The sequence below is a fragment of the Peromyscus leucopus genome, chromosome 3 (assembly GCF_004664715.2).
Source record: "Peromyscus leucopus breed LL Stock chromosome 3, UCI_PerLeu_2.1, whole genome shotgun sequence".
Taxonomy (NCBI): Eukaryota; Metazoa; Chordata; class Mammalia; order Rodentia; family Cricetidae; genus Peromyscus; species Peromyscus leucopus.
In genome coordinates, this window is record NC_051065.1 from 28,118,782 (window position 1) to 28,136,915 (window position 18,134).

The window sequence follows — 18,134 nt, forward strand, 5'->3', positions numbered from 1 at the left end:
ATTCAGTGTAAAACTTAGGTAACCACCTGAAAATGTAAGATCTGCATACTGAGCCAAGCAGTGGTGGTGGTGGTGGCGGCGGCGGTGGCGGCGGCGGCGGCGGCACACGCCTTTCATCCCAGCACTCAGGAGGCAGAGGCAGACAGATCTCTGGGAGTTTGAGGCCAGCCTGGTTCCAGGACAGCTAGGGTCTAGGGCCTCTACACACAGAAACCCTATCTCAAAAAACAAAACAAACAAACAAAAGGATCTGCGTACTGAAAATTATTGTGTTGATGGGAAATCAAGGATGACTGAGCAAGAGACATGTTCTCCCGAGCATTTGCCTACAAGGAAAGAAAATGCTACTGACATAAATGTAAAAAAGTTATTAGTTCTTTTTAAAGCCACCTGTAAGTTGGCAATTTCTATAAATTCCATTAAGGATTTTTGTAGTCATATGCAAGTGAGTGTATCATAAAAAATTACAAGTAAATTCATGGGCACTAAAACAGAAAAAATGACTTTGAAGAAGACAAAGTTGAAGAAAGAAGTCCACCTGATATTGCAGATTTCTGTCATTACTAAAATCAATGCAAGATTAGACATACAGATCACAGAGCATAGGAAACCAAGAATAGACCCGTGCAAGTATTATCCAGTTAATGGTGCTCCCTGATGCTTAGGACTGAATACAGGGATTAACACATGCTATGCAAGTGCTTTACCACTAAGCTACACCCCTGTGCCCAAGCCTCTGAGATTGTGTGTGTGTGTGTATGCACAATGTATATATTATGCTCTCTATATACATATAATATATATGTATACACATATATCTATATCTATATCTATATATATATATATAGAGAGAGAGAGAGGAGAAAGGGGTACCAGATGGAAAATAGTTAGTATCATTAAACCACAATGAAGTATCATTGAACATTTCCCAGAATGGCTGAAACAAAAATATGAAACACCAAATGCCAGAAAGAGTACAGAGAAACTGGATCATTCCAAGATTACTGGTGGTACAGCAACTTTGAAAGACAGTCTGCCATTGTTTAAAGACTTTAGAAAATGCATGTGTGTGAGTGCTTTACCTACATGTGTGCATGCCTTAGTTAATGTCCTATTGCCATGAAGAGACACCATGACCACGGCAACTCTTTTAAAGGCAAACATTTAATTGGGGCTGGCTTATGGGTTCAGAGGTTTAGTCTGTTATGGCCATGGTAGGAAGCATGGTGGCACACAGGGAGGCATGGTGGAGGACAAGGAGCCGAGAGTTCTGTCTGGATTGGCAGGCAACAGGAAGAGAGAGACATTGGGGCTGGCTTGAGCATTTGAACCCTCAAAGCCCATCCCCAAGAAGGCCACACCTACTCCAACAGGCTTATACTCCTAATAGTGCTGCTCCCTATGGGCCTATGGGGGCCATGTTCAGCCAACCACCACAATGTAAATAGACCATGTGTATGTCTACTACCAGTAGAGGCTAGAAAAGATGTAAAAGTCTTTGGAGCTAGACTTATAGGTGGTTGTGAGCTGCCTGATGTAGATGCTAGGAATCTAACTTGGGTCTTCTGAAAGAGCAGTACATGCTCTTAATCATGGAGCCTTCCCTCATCCCCTTAACTGTTTCTTAAGAAACCAAACTTGCAGTTATTGACTTAGCAACCGCACTCCCGAGCATTTGCCTACAAGGAAAGAAAATGCTACTGACATAAAAACCTACACACTGTAGTTTATAGCAACTATATTCATAATAACTCTGTCTGGAAAAAATCCAGATCTCCTTCAACAGATGAATTAGATGAACAGTACATGTCTACTGTGCAGTACTGCCCAACATATTGCTGATACACACAGCAAGCTGTATAGATTTCCAGATAAACATGTCAGGTGACTTAATGCCCAGCCCCAAAAGTAGCATACTATTTGAATATTGAATATATTAATTTGAATATAAAATTACCTATATTGAACAGCTTTTAACTTTTCATTACTTTTATATTGGAAATTAATTGAAGCTGACTTTTTATAACCCTGAGAAAAGATTAGAAAATTTCTTCTTCTTTTTTTTCATTTTCTATTATTGAAAATAGATTCTTTTCTCACGTAATATATCTTGATTACAGTTTCCCCTCCCTCTACTCTTCCCAGTTCCTACCCACCTCCTCTCTCATCTGAATCTTTTCTGACTGTCATTAGGAAACAAACAGGCTTCTAAGGGATAATAATAAAATATAAGATAAAATCTAACACATTGGAATTGGGCAGAGCAGATAAACAGAAGGAGAAGTGTCTAAGAGAATGCACAAAAACCAGAAACCACTTGTTCAGACACTCAGTAATCCCATAAAAGCACTAAGCTGGAAGCCATAATACATATGCAGAGGACCTGGTGCAGACCCATGCCAGCCCTGTGCATGCTGCTTCAGTCTCTGTGAGTTCATATCAGCTGTGATCATGCTGATTCAGAGGGCTGTTCTCCTGGTGTCCTCCATCCCCTCTAGCTCTTACACTCTTTCTGCCTCCTCTCTTGTGGGGTTCCTTGAGAAAATTTTTTCTTCTTTTAACAGACATGATCTCTTATGAGGAAAAAATTTAATTTAGATTTTTTTTTCATGTTCATGGCTCCATATAATTAAGGAATGGCATAGGTGGAAAGATTTGTTGATTTCATAAATATTTTCAGTAGATTAATAAATCAAAATAGCTCATTTTAACTCCTAGTTAAAAACTATTAGTAGTCCTGTTGTCGGCTGCCTCCATTGTGAGCACCACGGGAGTGAAGAGAAATGCAGAAGCATCCTAAAGCATGTCCTGTGAGCCCCTGGATTCTGCAAACCTGCTCACTCAGGGACGGTGCTGAGCAGCCTTGCTCTGACACAGTGCTGAGCAGCCCCACTCAGACCCAGAACTTTGAAAGATTCATCAGTATGGGGCATCCCTAAGAGGATGGCTTTGAGAAGTTTTTGAGGTCTGGATAATCAGTGGGGTTTGCTTCAGGCATCAATGATGACAGATACCTTCAGGATAGTGTCTACATATAGATATTATTGATAAATATCCATTTCTCTTCATCACCTCATTCCTATGACTGTGGTTGCTCCTTTTGCTTTCACACATAAGAAAAGAAGATATGCACTATTAAAATAAAGAGCTTTGTTTTTTTAATGACAAGAAGAAATAAATTCCCCTTACTTAAATAATGAGAACACATGACTGTGATTTCACATTGTAAGGATGTAATGCTGTTAAATCAGAATTTTGTGAAGTATATGTGCATAGTGCTTACTTACATGGCTGGCCACTTTGTAATCCCTTGTCCAAATGGTTAAGTTTGGTCCTTTTCCCATACCAATTGAGTCAGCTGTTGTAATAGTTCAAATGTTTCAGAGATCACTCCGGTTGTTGTTAATTCAGGCTTTGACCACATGGACTCAGACTTGAATCCTGGATATTCCATTTACTACCTAATCACTTAACCTGTCAAGTTTCCATTTCCTTCTATATAAGCTAGGAAAACCGATTTCCCTTTATAACTGAGAAGAGTAAATGAAATCTTATGTGTCTGAGGGAACTAGGAATGTTTCTTTTCTTTTCTTTTTTATTTTTCGAGACAGGGTTTTCTCTGTGTAGCTTTGTGCCTTTCCTGGATCCCGCTCTGTAGACCAGGCTGGCCTCGGACTCACAAAGATCCACCTGCCTCTGCCTCCCAAGTGCTGGGATTAAAGGTGTGCGCCACCACCGTGAGGCGAATGTTTCTTACAAATGCTCAGAAGTCAGACAGATCAAAGAACATTGATTTTTGAAACAAAAAACTGTTCCTGGTAGATGAATGTGCTGTTTCTCCAGGGATCACCAGTAAAGGAAACTGGGGCTTGGTCCCCTGCATTCTTCTAGCCTCCCACCCTAATGCTTCTGAACTAGGGTATCACACATATGTCCTGGCCATAAAGCCCATTTTCTATAATGGCTTATGATTATATTGTAGCATATGTTTTCCTTTCTGAAATTTAACATCTCTCAAAGCTCTAATTATTGTTTTGATGAGGATCCATGAAATACTCAGTGGGAGATTTTGCAGTTCATCTAATTTGTTATACATCTTCATTGAAGAAAAACGAACTTGAGATGTCTTACATAGTGAAAAAATATATGTATATATGTATATGTATATGTGTGTATATATATATATATGTATATATATACATACATACATACATACACACACACTAATAGAATATCATGGCCAAAGACAACTGAAGGATGTTTAATTCTTCACATGTATTAATATTCAACCAGCATTTGTTTATTTATAACTGTTAATATGTTAATAATCTGGTTTCATTTTTAAACAGATATTGTCTTCATTTACTGATAAAGAACTTCAGGCATATGCAAAAGCTGGAGCGGTTGCTGAAGAAGTCTTAGCGGCCATCAGAACTGTGATTGCATTTGGAGGACAAAAGAAAGAACTTGAGAGGTTTGAGTTTCTTTTTAAAATTGGTAGAAATATTAATTCTGTCATCCTACATGCCATTTAGTTAGAGGGTATATGGTTTGTAGACAAAGAGTAAAGAGTCAAAGGGGTACACTTGAGAGGAACATTAATTCATAGTTTTTAAATGTTCCAGAAAGATCAAACAAATATGCTAAGGTGGTCAGAGAATTCTTGTTGAAGGATTTTTTATCTAGGTAAGACCTGAGGTGAGAAAGGTCTTCAAAAGCAGGGATAGGGATTGGATGGGTAGGAAGGATAGTCTACTAACGTCTCTGAGGTGGCAAAAGCTTTGGTGTATTTTGAGATATACTACCAGGTGTGTGAGCCTGGAGCTCATGTCAGTGGAGGGAGATTGGGGTGTGGCCAGGATCTGGGGGCTATAGAGAAGAGATGAGATTTTATTTCAAGGGTATGGGCTAGTCTTGAAGGTGTGAAACTGAGGAGTAGCCATCCATAGGGTTTATACATCTGTTTCTCTGTCTGGACGGGGCCTGCTGAGTAGATGAGAGCATCAAAGGGTGGGATCACAGAGAACTGTGGGAAGGCTGATGCCATGATCCAAGTCAAGGGATTATGGTAACCTGATCTAGAGGTAGGGACAAAAAGGGGGTGGGAAGTTACTAGATTCCGGAGCTGGAATTAGAATTGACAAGATTTTGTAAAGATTTTAAATTATATTTTTCTATTTACTTACTATGGGGTACATATGTCAGAGTGTGTTGGCGTGTGCATGTGTATAGACATGGGTGCACACCATAGTCACAGGACAACTTGCACAAGCTGGTTCTCTCCTTCCACCATAGTGTTGCATGGATCACACTCAGGTTGTTAAGTTTGACAGCAACAGAGACATCCTGTTATTATTAAACAAAATATAATCTTTCCATTTTCTTTCTAGTTCTCTCTTACATGCTTTCAACATCAGTCTTTGACTTTCTCTTCAAAATAGCTGGTGCATGAGGAATTTATCTTTCTTGTAATAGAGATTTAACCGTAACTGTGAATGCATTTAATTCAAATAGGACACTGTTGTTCTCAAAAGTATGTTCTTGTTGACCTGTGCCTATCACCTTAGCATTGGGGGAATTGAGGTGGGAAGACCCTGAGTTCCAGGTCAGCCTGAGCCTGTATAGCAAGACCCTGTCAAAGAATGCTCCCACACCCAAAATTTGTATGCATGTTTTTTCTCACTTGTGTCTTATAAATCTTTCTCTGTTGGTATTAATTTCTATTTGCCTAACTAAAACTGCTACTTGTACAATTATGCAAATAGCTATTTGCATAATTAAAATTTTCTTCATAATAATTGAGAACATTTTCTAGGGCACTGTTTTGTTAATTACACACTCATTTTTAATTATCATTTCCCTACTATATCCTTTAATGAATGGATGATTTTTATGTCTTGCTTCATATCAATGACATGTTCATTTAAAAACTAGTCATTAAAAAGACCTATGTAAAGCCGGGCAGTGGTGGCGAACGCCTTTAATCCCAGCACTCGGGAGGCAGAGCCAGGCGAATCGCTGTGAGTTCGAGGCCTGTCTCGAAAAACCAAAAAAAAAAAAAAAAAAAAAAAAAAAAAAAAAAAAAAAAAGACCTATGTAAATACAGTCTTATTTATTTATTTTCTCTTCTACCCCTTTATTTTCACTTATCTGTATTTGTCTGGTATTTGCACCTATCTGGTATCTGTATGTATCTGGTATCTAAATGGATTTTTTTTTTGCTTGTTGATTTTTCCTTTGCCAATATTTCCTCTGGCTGCATAGGACACCATCCTATCAGTGAAATGGTTTCAACATTAGCCTCGGTAAGCAAGAACAGAAATAAAGGAGATGATAAAGCATGGGTAATAAGTATTTAAGTTTCTTAATGTTGTCATATAAAAGGGAATTTTTAAATACACCATATTATAAAGGGGATATAAATATTCCCTTTATATTTAAGGGAATTATTAAATATATCATAGGTCAGCTTTAACTTGAAATGGGTGCGTGTGTGCACTCGCACGCGCGCATACACGCACAACTGAAACATGTTTCTTAAAAATAATTTTTTTTTCAAAGATTATAACTGCTAACTTGAGGGTATATATATATTTCATCACTATAAAATTCTCTCTGAATTAGTCTTTAGTAGATATGATTTTATGTAACCATTGTGTTGTGTTATCATAGCCTTGGTGAAGTAACTAGCTAAAAAAATGTAGTCACCAGGACAAGAACCAGGGTTTGAACTTTTGGTGTGCTTTCTAGTTAAATGAGTTTTTCAAAGAAAATTGATAGTATATAGTAGTCATATAATTATGTATTTAATGGAGCAAAGACCCCCCCAATAGGAATTCTATGCAGAAATATGTTGGTTTTTTTTTTTTTTTTTTTTTTTTTTTTAGTTTAAAAATTGTAAGGTACTTTCTACAAGACAATGAAGACTCTTGTGGTTCGTTAGGAGTTCAAATAAAGAACGTAAAGTGTGGGTGTGGTGACACCCACCCTGTAATCCTAGCCCTTGGGAGGTAAGGCAGGAAAACATTGAGTTCCAGGCAGCCTGGGAATAAGAGTGAGACCCTTTCTCAAAAACCAACAAAAAAGATACAAAGAGTAAGATTCAAAAATGACCTTACCTAGTTCCCTAATAGTTTCTTTTTTAAATCTGTATTCGTAAAGGTCTATCCTTTTCTCTAACTCTGGTTCCCATTAGCTTTTATTAGCTGACCATCATTCTTTATTTCTTGAGCAGAATGGTTCGCTGTCTAGCTCTCAAATGGAAGTAAAGCTATGGACACTCTCCTTTAATTGTCCACTCTCTGAGGGTTGAAAGTACTTGAACTGTAGTTTGAGAAGAAGCGTGAAGTTGTTAGACCTGGAGGGAAAAGTATCTGTCAGTAGAAACCAGCTCTGTATGGTGGTGTTGCTGCCTTCTCGCTTTTGTTCCCTGTTCCTTGTATTGCTCGAAGTGGGCTTAAGGCAGCAGTTCTCAACCTGTGGGTCGCCACCCCTCTGGGAGTTACATATCAGATGCTATATTACGATTCATAACAGTAGCAATGAAAATAATTTTATGGTTGGGGTCATCACAACATGAGGAACTGTATTAAAGGGTTGCGGTATTAGGAAGGATGAGACACACTGTCTCAAGGCATTCTCTCTGACTTGTGCCGTGAGTCGGATCAGTTGCAAGGCTGTTGACAGGCCTCTTTTCTGCCTTTGCTGCACGTTGTATTCTACCATGCTGCACCCCTTCCCCGACCGCAGCACGCATGGCCTGACAAATACTAGGAAGGATGCATAAGCAGTGTGTGCAAAGTAAGAAAGGTTAGGATGCCAGTGAAAAAGCCAAGTATTTTTAGTAAGTCACTGGTTTTACAACTGCTATGGGGGAAAGATAATTTCTATAGCTTATTTAAATGTAAAAATATCGCATAGCATTTCATAGCTTTAAATGTGCCTTGACATGTGTTATCCTGTGATTGGTCATTCTAATGATCCCAGAAGGAGGCTAGATAGGAAGAAAACTGTCTGAAAGCTCCCCTAAATTGTAGAGAATTAAATGACCTTTTTGTGTTTAGGATTTTCTAACATTAAATCTCTTTTATTAATTAATTAATTTAAATTCATTGAATGAAAAATAATTGTTTTGTTGTGTCTTCTCTTCTAGAAGCTAGCTAAATATTGCTTCTCTGATTTCACTGTTACATAAACAGAACTTTTAGGCTGGGTGGGCAGTCGTGGTGAAATTCTTTTAACCTCAGCACTCAGGAGGCAGACAAATCTCCATGAGTTTGAGGCCAGCCTCTTATACAGAGTGAGTTCCAGGACAGCCAGGGTTACACAGAGAAACCCTGTCTCAGAAAAAAAAAAAAAAAGAGGAAAGAGAGAACTTTTAGAAGACTCCCACAAGAAAAATACTCTCTCCACACTTCAATATCACTTTCTACAAGAAGAAGATAAAATGGGAATAACGTATCATAGTGTTAATACATGGAAAAAATACATGTATCCTACAGGGTTGAGTACATTCTAACTGATCACTAACAGTCATGTTACACTAATACCTTTCCATAAGGTTTGCGAGTCTACATAATTATTTCCTTCTTTCTCCCAGGTACAATAACAACTTAGAAGAAGCTAAAAGACTTGGGATAAAGAAAGCGATCACATCCAACATTTCCATGGGTGCAGCTTTTCTTCTTATCTATGCATCATATGCTCTGGCATTCTGGTATGGGACTTCCTTGGTCATCTCAAAAGAATATTCTATTGGACAAGTGCTCACTGTAAGTTATACATGAACCAAAAGAGAAGCAGATTATTAAAAGTTCTAATGGAATTGAATGATGTTGAAAAAAATATACTTTGAATGAGTATTAGGTACTAGAGACATACATTATTAGGTGAAGGAGTTGAAGGGAAATTAAATGCATCCTTTTCTTTGTAGATGTGTTGTACAATTTCTACTATGGCCCAAGTATGAACATTACTGTCATTTCCATCTGGAGTTCTACATAACAATGTAGGGTTTTGAATTACAACTCCTGGTGTAGCTTAAATATTAACTTTATCAACTTCTGAAGCATGGATTTTCATTTTATGAGATTTTTTCTTTGTATCAAATTTTCTACTAAAATTTTCATTTTTATTTTCTTTCTTTCCTTCCTTCCTTCTTTTTTTTTTTGGGGGGGGGGTTCGAGACAGGGTTTCTCAGTGTAGTTTTGGTGCCTGTCCTGGAACTCTCTTTGTAGACCAGGCTGGCCTTGAACTCATGGAGATCTGCCTGGTTCTGCCTCCCAAGTGCTGGGCTTAAAGGCGTGTGCCGCCGCCCACTTTTATTTTCTAATTTACTGTTCACAAGTAGAAAAATATACAGTTGAATTTACACTCAAACTCTGTTGAAATTCTAATCCCATCAAGTTGACAAGATTAACCATCACAATTCTACTCCTTGCCAACTTGATAACTAAACATATAATTTTTAAGCCATAACATTTCCTCTCTTGTCTTTATAGGCTCATGGCTGTCCCATAATGCAAAAAGCATTCAGTCTAAAAGTCTCAATGATCTTTTTTAATCCAACAGTATCTGTCCAAGAGAATAAATATAGTCTCTTCTGAGACTCAGGCAGTCTTTAACTGAGCCCCCATAATAAACATTCATATTCCAAAAGGGAAATATGGAGACAGTAAGGAAAGATCACATGACTGAAACCAAATAGAGAAACTCCCAAAACCCACGTTGCTATGTGAGGCATCTGGGACTTCTGATGAAATCATCTTGACTCCAAAGACTTGAGTAGCCCCATCCTTCCAGCTTGGTTCGCTATAGCACACATATCCCACCTCTTGGGCCATCTCTATCTAACAGTCCTCGCATCTTCAACATCTTGGGGTCTCCATTTCAAGATAGGCTTCACTTCAAGTTTCACATAAGGTCTTTCAGGGCCCCCTCGCAAGGAATCCAAACTTGCTACACAATGCTTTCTCTCGGAGACTTTCTGAAACCTTGTTACACCCCCTCAGACACTTTTGCATCTCTCATGCCTGTAAAGCCAGTGCCATGTGGATGACGCTACCAAGTTCTATTGCCAGTTCAAAGTGTAGTTGGCGTCCTGGGGCCACAGCTGCACTGCACTGACCTCTGTACACCTTTATGGCTGGTTATAGAGAAACACTCCACTAGGAGGTTGGCTTTGAGTAGGGAGTCATCAGTGGCATTCTATTTAGGCTTTCTCCTTTCAAACAGATTGGCACCTCCTAGGTGATTCTAGGTTCTGTCAAGCTGACCATCATTATTCACCGTCATAAATATTTTCTGCATTTTAGAACTTAGACTAAGTACAAAATACTTTACTCTTGACATTATTTTATTATAAGGCATTGAAATTATTTGTAACCAAGATAAATGTGTATCTTGTTAGAAGATTCGGTCTGTTTCTTTTCCTTAGACTAACTATAAGGAGACAGAATTAATGACAAACCATAATGCTTTGAGTCCTTAAAATAGGTCCCTTTCCTGGGATTCAGATTTGTAATATGAATTTCATAATTAATCCTTGTTTTTTCGTTGTTATTGTTGTTTGAACTGTGCTTTATCTAGTATATGTGGAGCTATTTAGATAGGGACAGATTTTACAAAGACAGTTTATTGTTTTTTGTTAGGATAAGCCTAAATTGTAATGAAATATGAGCTGTTTAATTTTGATATAGAGGAGCTGATTTTATCTTATTTTTATTGAAAATTGTCTAACATATGTTGTACCACTGAGCCACAGTCCTAACCCCAGGAATAAAGTACTTTCAATCTCATATTCATGGAGTCTAAAGCTGCTTCACAGTCTAAAACCGTTCAGAATGGAGACTGCAAGATTTAATATCAGACCCAAGAGGTTCAACATCCAGCTGCACTACATACTAGCTTCAAGGTTTGAGCAGTCTTCAACACTATTGTGCCAAATATGTGACAGGAATCATGTGACCTGTTTGTGGGTGCTATAAAGAGTAATGAATATAGACTCGCTTAGCAAAGCCCCTTCCATGCAAATTATTGAACAACAGGATTCCTGAAAGATTTAGAAATAAATGAATGATATTAGTTCTCATCAGCTTCCAACAGAAGTATATAGTGCCAAGTCCTTACTGACAAACATTTTGATCAAAATAACTCCAAAACTTGGGGAACGGTGTGAGAGGGAGGGAGACTGACTCCATAAAGAATCATCCCTTGGTTGTGTGCTTTATAACTTACAAAATATCTCCATAGCCGATGTCATCTGATACAACTTGTAGAGAGAACAAATAGAATCGTATATGTCTTTGCACATGAAACCGAAGACTAAATATTCCAAGAGACTGTCTTGCAGATGTATAGCTGGTTAATAGTAATCCAGGATTTGGACCTTAGTCTTCTCACTTGCATTTTAGTGTTAGTTTCCACTTCACAGCCCCTACAAGCTAAATAAAAATGACTAGTCATTGAAGAAATAGAAATATGTTCTATTATAATACTCAGATAGAGCTTGTATGTCACTACCTCACTGAAAAGGTAAGATCAATTCTGTGTTGTAGGCTAGATGGGATTGCTCAAAGTTTAAAGATGTTTTCATCTTGTAAATTTTTATATTTTTCAGTTGAAAACATACATGACCTTTGAGGGATATAGTGTGATATTTTGACATATGTATACAATGTGGAATGATTACATGAAGCTAATCTCAGTTACTCTACTTTAAATTTTTGTGGTGAAATATTTGAAATTTACAATGATGAGATTTTAAGTTTTTTTTAACACCTGGTGTTAGTAGGTGACCTTGACATTTAAAAATATAATTAGTTGTATGGGATTAAAGAGGAAATATGAGAGAGTCGTGACAAACAAGGTAACACAGTTTTTTCTTCACACTGTCCAGGTCTTCTTCTCAGTTTTAATTGGGGCATTCAGTATTGGACAGGCATCTCCAAATATTGAAGCCTTTGCCAATGCAAGAGGAGCAGCCTATGAAATCTTCAAGATAATTGATAATGTGAGTCTGACCTGCCTGTTTACCCATCTAATAAAGGATTTTCCATTAGAGATAGTTTCATTGCGACTTTTTCTAGCTAATCAAAAAGTTCTGCATAAAGCCATGACTGTCGCTTAGTGATACGTATAATTTTCTTCTGTGTAGAAGCCCAGTATTGACAGCTTCTCAACGAGCGGGCACAAACCAGACAACATTAAAGGAAATCTGGAATTCAAAAACATTCATTTCAGTTACCCATCTCGAAAAGAAGTTCAGGTACGCTGACAATTTTCTATGAGATGAAAAGTTTCTAAAAGGTTGTAGAGAAAGTCTTGTTTGTAAAGTCAGCATGCTATTGAACTGAAATGCCAGCATACAGATTCTGTATGCATTTCTGTCTGGGAATTGCCCTAACATTAGCATCTCACCTTTTTTGCAGATCTTGAAGGGCCTCAACCTGAAGGTGCAGAGTGGACAGACGGTGGCCCTGGTTGGCAACAGTGGCTGTGGGAAAAGCACCACTGTCCAGCTGCTGCAGAGGCTGTACGACCCCATAGAGGGCGTGGTGAGTGGGCATGCACCAACAGCAGTTACCACTGCCCATCATTCTGACTCCGTGAGGCTAAAGTGAAAACCATGTATTCTATTTCAGGTCAGCATCGACGGACAGGACATCAGGACCATCAATGTGAGGTATCTGCGGGAAATCATTGGCGTGGTGAGTCAGGAACCTGTATTGTTTGCCACCACCATCGCTGAAAACATTCGCTATGGCCGAGAAAACGTCACCATGGATGAGATTGAGAAAGCTGTCAAGGAAGCCAACGCCTATGACTTCATCATGAAACTGCCCCATGTGAGTTGTGCCTGTCCGCTGTCACCCCGAGGCTCAGAGAGCAGAGCTCTGGCCTGATGCCATCCATGTGAAAACTCCTGTTAATCAGAAGAACTTCCTTAGAGGAGAAATCCAGTTTACTGTGGATTTTACATCGCTCACTCTATCTACTAGCGGTAGAACTGGACTGTATTGCTGTTGAAGCTCCAGTGATGATCACATCCCGATTTGAAATGTGAACTGAAGTAGTTTGTTGCTTTACTACATTTTCCTGTTTTTTTTTTTTTTTTTTTTAATTTGTAGAAATTTGACACCCTGGTTGGTGAGAGAGGGGCGCAGCTGAGTGGGGGACAGAAACAGAGAATCGCCATCGCTCGTGCCCTGGTCCGCAACCCCAAGATCCTTTTGTTGGATGAGGCGACCTCAGCTTTGGACACAGAAAGTGAAGCCGTGGTTCAGGCCGCTCTAGATAAGGTCTGTGAGCTGTACTTACAAGGTCTGAATTATGAGAATAATAGTATTCCACTGTTTATTCTTCTTAATCTTGGTCTTAGGAAAGAAACGTTTGATAGCTTCTATTACCTGTTACTAAGGAAAAGCACTAGGCTTCCAAAATCTTTTTTGTTGTTGTTCAACTTCTGTGTCTTCTGTATCTTTAAAAACATTTATTTTCTTATTTATATATCTGTGTGTGTTTTCATGTGTGTACAAACATGAGAAGAGGATGTTAGCTCTCCTGAAGCTAGAGTCAATGGCAGTTATGAGCCACCACATGTGGGTGCTGGGAACTGAACTCCTGTGCTCTGCAAGGGAAGAAGCACTCTTAACTACTGAGCCATCTCTCCAACCCTTATTTGTTTGTTTATTTATTTATTTATTTATTTCTCTTCCTTCCTTTCTTTTTTGAATTACAATAAATAAAATTTCACTGAAAGGCATGCCAATATCTTTTAATTAAAAATGAAAAATGGAGACTCAAATGAAAATTAGTCTTCATTTTGATTATGAAAATTTAGAGAAATAACCCTATTTATCTGGTTTTGAGAGTTTATTGTATTATAACCCAAAGGAAAATATGAGTGGAAGTCACTTAATGCCACCTGAAGACTATGGAATTGAAAAGAGAAATAATCCCATTAATTTGGTTTTAAGAGTTTATAGTATTGTCAACAAAAGGAAAACACAAATGCAAGTTGCTTAATGCCACTGAAAACTATGAAATTGAAAAGCCCCTCTCTCCAGGAGAGGGTGCACTGAGTGATGGGATTGGAGACCTACTGGTCCATGAAACATCAATGACTAGGGCTGGACTTTGCTTTTTCGAGACAGGGTTTCTCTGTGTAGCCTGTCCGGAACTCACTCTGTAGACCAGGCTGGCCTCAAACTCAGAGAGCCTGCCTCCACCTCCTGAGTGCTAGGATTAAAGGCGGTGTTTTTTTGTTCTAATTATTCAGGTGTCTAAAGCAGGTTTCTCTCTCTCCAGGCTAGAGAAGGCCGGACCACCATCGTGATAGCTCACCGCTTGTCTACAGTTCGTAATGCTGACGTCATTGCTGGTTTTGACAATGGTGTCATTGTGGAGCAAGGAAATCATGATGAGCTCATGAAAGAGAAGGGCATTTACTTCAAACTTGTCATGACACAGGTACAGTGGAACTCTAGAAATGTCCTAATTTATCTTGATGATAAGCTGATGTCACTATATTTAATCTACAGATAAATGTTACTTGATTGTATAATTTTGGAATGTAGGAGAAGGGTACTTAGGGATTTGTTAGAACATGGACCTGCACCGTTAGGTCTGATTCTATAGCTTGACGCAGGCCACACTGCCCCCTTGCTGTCTCCAGGACAGAGTTAAGAAGCACTGTACTTCTAGGTTCTTAAGACATCCTCTCCAAAGAATCAAAATAAACTCAAGACTCTTTGCAAACACTTCCCCAACCCTGAACAAAATCAATGACTCTTTTATACATAAAACTAAGATAATTATGGCAGCAAAGACTTCAATGGTGATGTAAGTCTGTAAACTGTACTCCACTTTTGTTTCTGAACCCCAAAGTACAAGAATAAACATATGTGGGGGATAAAACATATTTATACTGAAAAATATTATTTTTTAAGTCTCACACTTTAAAAAAGTTTTATTCAGAATTATGAATTGATAAAAATCTTGGATATGGCTCATAATCTGCAACATTATCATGTCCAACACTTTTTAAAATTATTTTTAAGGATGTGATCATTGTTTTGGTTGTGAGAAGTCGAATTTTTCCATTGCCTTCAATTTCATCTTGTGGTTTGTCTCTTTTGATAAATGGCTTTACATTAAAAATTGTGAACAAGTGAAAAAAGAAGCACTGTACTGTAACTTGATTCTTCTCAATTTATGGTACATGGTTCCTCCATGGTCCTTTTCACATACACTATGCTGAACTAAATCATGTGTTATAAACCTTCTTGCCACTTCTAAAAGGTTATGAAAACTTAATCCTTTCCTTTGTGCTTTGGATTGGTCCAAGGCTCAGTCTGTCTGTCTGTCTGTCTGTCTCTCTCTCTCCTTCCTTTCGCTTCCCTTCCCCTCATCCCTCTACCTTCCTCTCCCATCTCTCTCATTTTCATGCATAACGAAGCTCCCCTCTATGCTTTAAAGGGAAACTTCTCTTTAGGGCCTGGTCTCCAGGAACTGTGTTGTTTCTGTCTAATTCTCTCCCTCCCACCTTGAGGCCCAAGCACGGCCTTGAGGAGCTCATGGAAAGGAATTATAATTATGTTTCTGCTTCCTTCCCAGACAGATCACTGCTGCTTTACTGCTTTTATATAATAGTATCCAGTACTAATGCTTTAGATTGACTTTTTTTTTCTTTTTTGGCAAAGAGAAGACCTAAAGAAGCATAATTAAGGAAAAGTAAAAAGAAATATTAAGTTCCATCATAATAGTTATTAGCCATGTGTGATAGTGAATGTTAAATGGTGAAAATGTGAAAATGTACACCAAATTCTGAAGACCTGGTACAAAAAATAATAAACTAAAAAAATAACATTTCATTAAAATATCTAAAACATTTCGGTCTCTTTTGAGTTGCTATTCACACACTGGTTCAAAAGCAAAGTTGATTGAGCCATATATTCCCAGAAAAGAGATAACTAGAGAAAATACACAAAGGCTTGTCACTTTATTTCAGCATATTCACAAAGAATCCTTAATATTAAGTTCTTTCTCCCAGTATAGCACACAAGAAGGAATAGTAGTTTAATTTCATCCTTTCCTTTGATTTAAGTAATTTAATATTTTTCTTGATATTTATTTTTAATTGTTAATTTCCATTATTTGAGCTTAAACTAGTCATATTTCTTATTTATTTTAGACAGCAGGAAATGAAATTGAATTAGGAAATGAAATTTGTGAATCTAAAAATGAAATCGATAATTTAGACATGGCTTCAAAAGATTCGGGATCCAGTCTAATAAGAAGAAGATCAACTCGCAAAAGTATCCATGGACCACATGACCAAGACAGGAAGCTTAGTACCAAAGAGACCCCGGTATGGACAAAGATGTAATATTACATCCTAAATCCTCCTCTTGAGCCCTCCTAGTTGAGTGTGCTTCAACTGAAGGAGTGGGAACTACAATGTATTTTCTATAATTCTTTTGTTCTGTTTTCCATAGTGTTCCAGAAACTGAAATGGTGATGTGTTATAGTCAGTTTAGGTTTAAGAATAAAAGTTAATACAAAGATATTAGAAACAGAACTGAGAACCTGAAGAGACTATAGTAGGTGTTTAAATATTACTATTTCTATTATGATTATCCTTCTTGGTCAATATTCTTGTCTTCTGTTGAATGCCAAGAATTAAATATTTGTGGAAGCATCATTCATTTCTTAAAAAGTAAAAGGGTACTATAATGTGTTATCATTGTATTTGAAGGCAAATATACATCAACTGATAATGAATAACAATAGGGTAAATATTTATTTTAAAACTTGTGGCCAGGTGGTAGTGGCACATGCCTATAATCTCAGCACTTGGGAGGCAGAGCCAGGTGGATTTCTGTGAGTTTGAGGCCAGTTTGGTCTACAGAGTGAGATCCAGGATAGGCACCAAAACTACACAGAGGAACCCTGTCTCGAAAAACCAAAACCAACCAACCAAACAAACAAACCCAAAAACTTGTACCTCTCCTATAAGCCCAGCCCTTGGATGGTGAAGGCAGAAAGATTAGATGTTTAAGGCAGTTCATTTGAAGCCAGCCTGAAATATACAGGACCCTGCCTCATCAACAGAAGACCTCTACAGAGCAAAATAAGTGAGAATCCTTTTTAACCCCCAGCAAAAAAACTACCTTGTTGTAATACATATGTTTTCTAGGATGAAGATGTACCTCCAGTTTCCTTTTGGCGTATCCTAAAGCTGAATTCAACTGAATGGCCTTATTTTGTGGTTGGTACATTTTGTGCCATAATAAATGGAGGCTTGCAACCAGCATTTGCCATAATATTTTCAAAGGTTGTAGGGGTAAGTGATTATATCCATTTTCACATTACTTGTGAGTCTTGATTCAAAAATGAATGAACTATCTTTAATCTCTCCTCTCTCTCTCTCTCTCTCTCTCTCTCTCTCTCTCTCTCTCTCTCTCTCTCTCACACACACACACACACACACACGCACACACACACACACACACACACCATAAAAACATTTTCCTTCATATGAAACACACTTGGATGAAAGTATAATTGAAGTTGGGTTTATAAGAAGAACAATTTTGTGAACATCGTTTGTATTAATTTCTATCTAGGGTTCCCAGTGGTTTTTGTACTTGGCCCTGGGTACCCACTCCCTGACATAGTCAATGGAACAGCGGACCCAATCTTCCATGCTTGTCAACATCGAGTCCTGAGCCCAAGTCGTGAACTGATCTGATGAACCTAGCTGACCTGCCCAGGGACTCTTTATGTTTGTCAAACTGTGTTGGCAATGACCTGCTGTGTAACACACACACTGGCCAGCACATGAGCAGGCCCACACACTACACTCACTTCCAAAGACTGAAACAGAAGGAAGGAAGCAGCTCTCCATTAGTGAGCTTTTCATCACTGTAACAGACAGTTGAGGGATTTTCTCTTTTTTCACGGGGCATTGAACCCATGTTTTTTCATATTCTAGACAAGTACTACACCACCGAGCACAGCCCTTGCCATTTATTTATTATTTTTATCTGGAGACAAGGTCTTTCTAAGTTATCCAGTTTGGTCTTGAACTCGCAGTGCAGCCCAGGCAGAATTTGAACTTCAGCTTTCTGTTT

At 38.2% G+C, this 18,134-nt stretch overlaps 1 protein-coding gene across 3 annotated transcripts in view; it reads left to right on the forward strand.

The window, feature by feature from the left end:
• Abcb1 (ATP binding cassette subfamily B member 1) overlaps nucleotides 1–18,134 on the forward strand; it is a 249,668-nt gene that overhangs the window by 101,607 nt on the left and 129,927 nt on the right. For 2 of the 3 annotated variants that reach the window (XM_028862201.2, XM_028862207.2), the window contains exons 8-17: nucleotides 4,350–4,474; nucleotides 8,600–8,771; nucleotides 11,897–12,010; nucleotides 12,155–12,265; nucleotides 12,429–12,554; nucleotides 12,642–12,845; nucleotides 13,128–13,298; nucleotides 14,308–14,469; nucleotides 16,193–16,369; nucleotides 17,198–17,344. In XM_028862201.2, the coding sequence (XP_028718034.1) occupies nucleotides 4,350–4,474; nucleotides 8,600–8,771; nucleotides 11,897–12,010; nucleotides 12,155–12,265; nucleotides 12,429–12,554; nucleotides 12,642–12,845; nucleotides 13,128–13,298; nucleotides 14,308–14,469; nucleotides 16,193–16,369; nucleotides 17,198–17,344 (1,509 nt within the window). The remainder of the gene's footprint in view (nucleotides 1–4,349; nucleotides 4,475–8,599; nucleotides 8,772–11,896; nucleotides 12,011–12,154; nucleotides 12,266–12,428; nucleotides 12,555–12,641; nucleotides 12,846–13,127; nucleotides 13,299–14,307; nucleotides 14,470–16,192; nucleotides 16,370–17,197; nucleotides 17,345–18,134) is intronic. The other variant, XM_037203536.1, reaches the window with a different exon arrangement.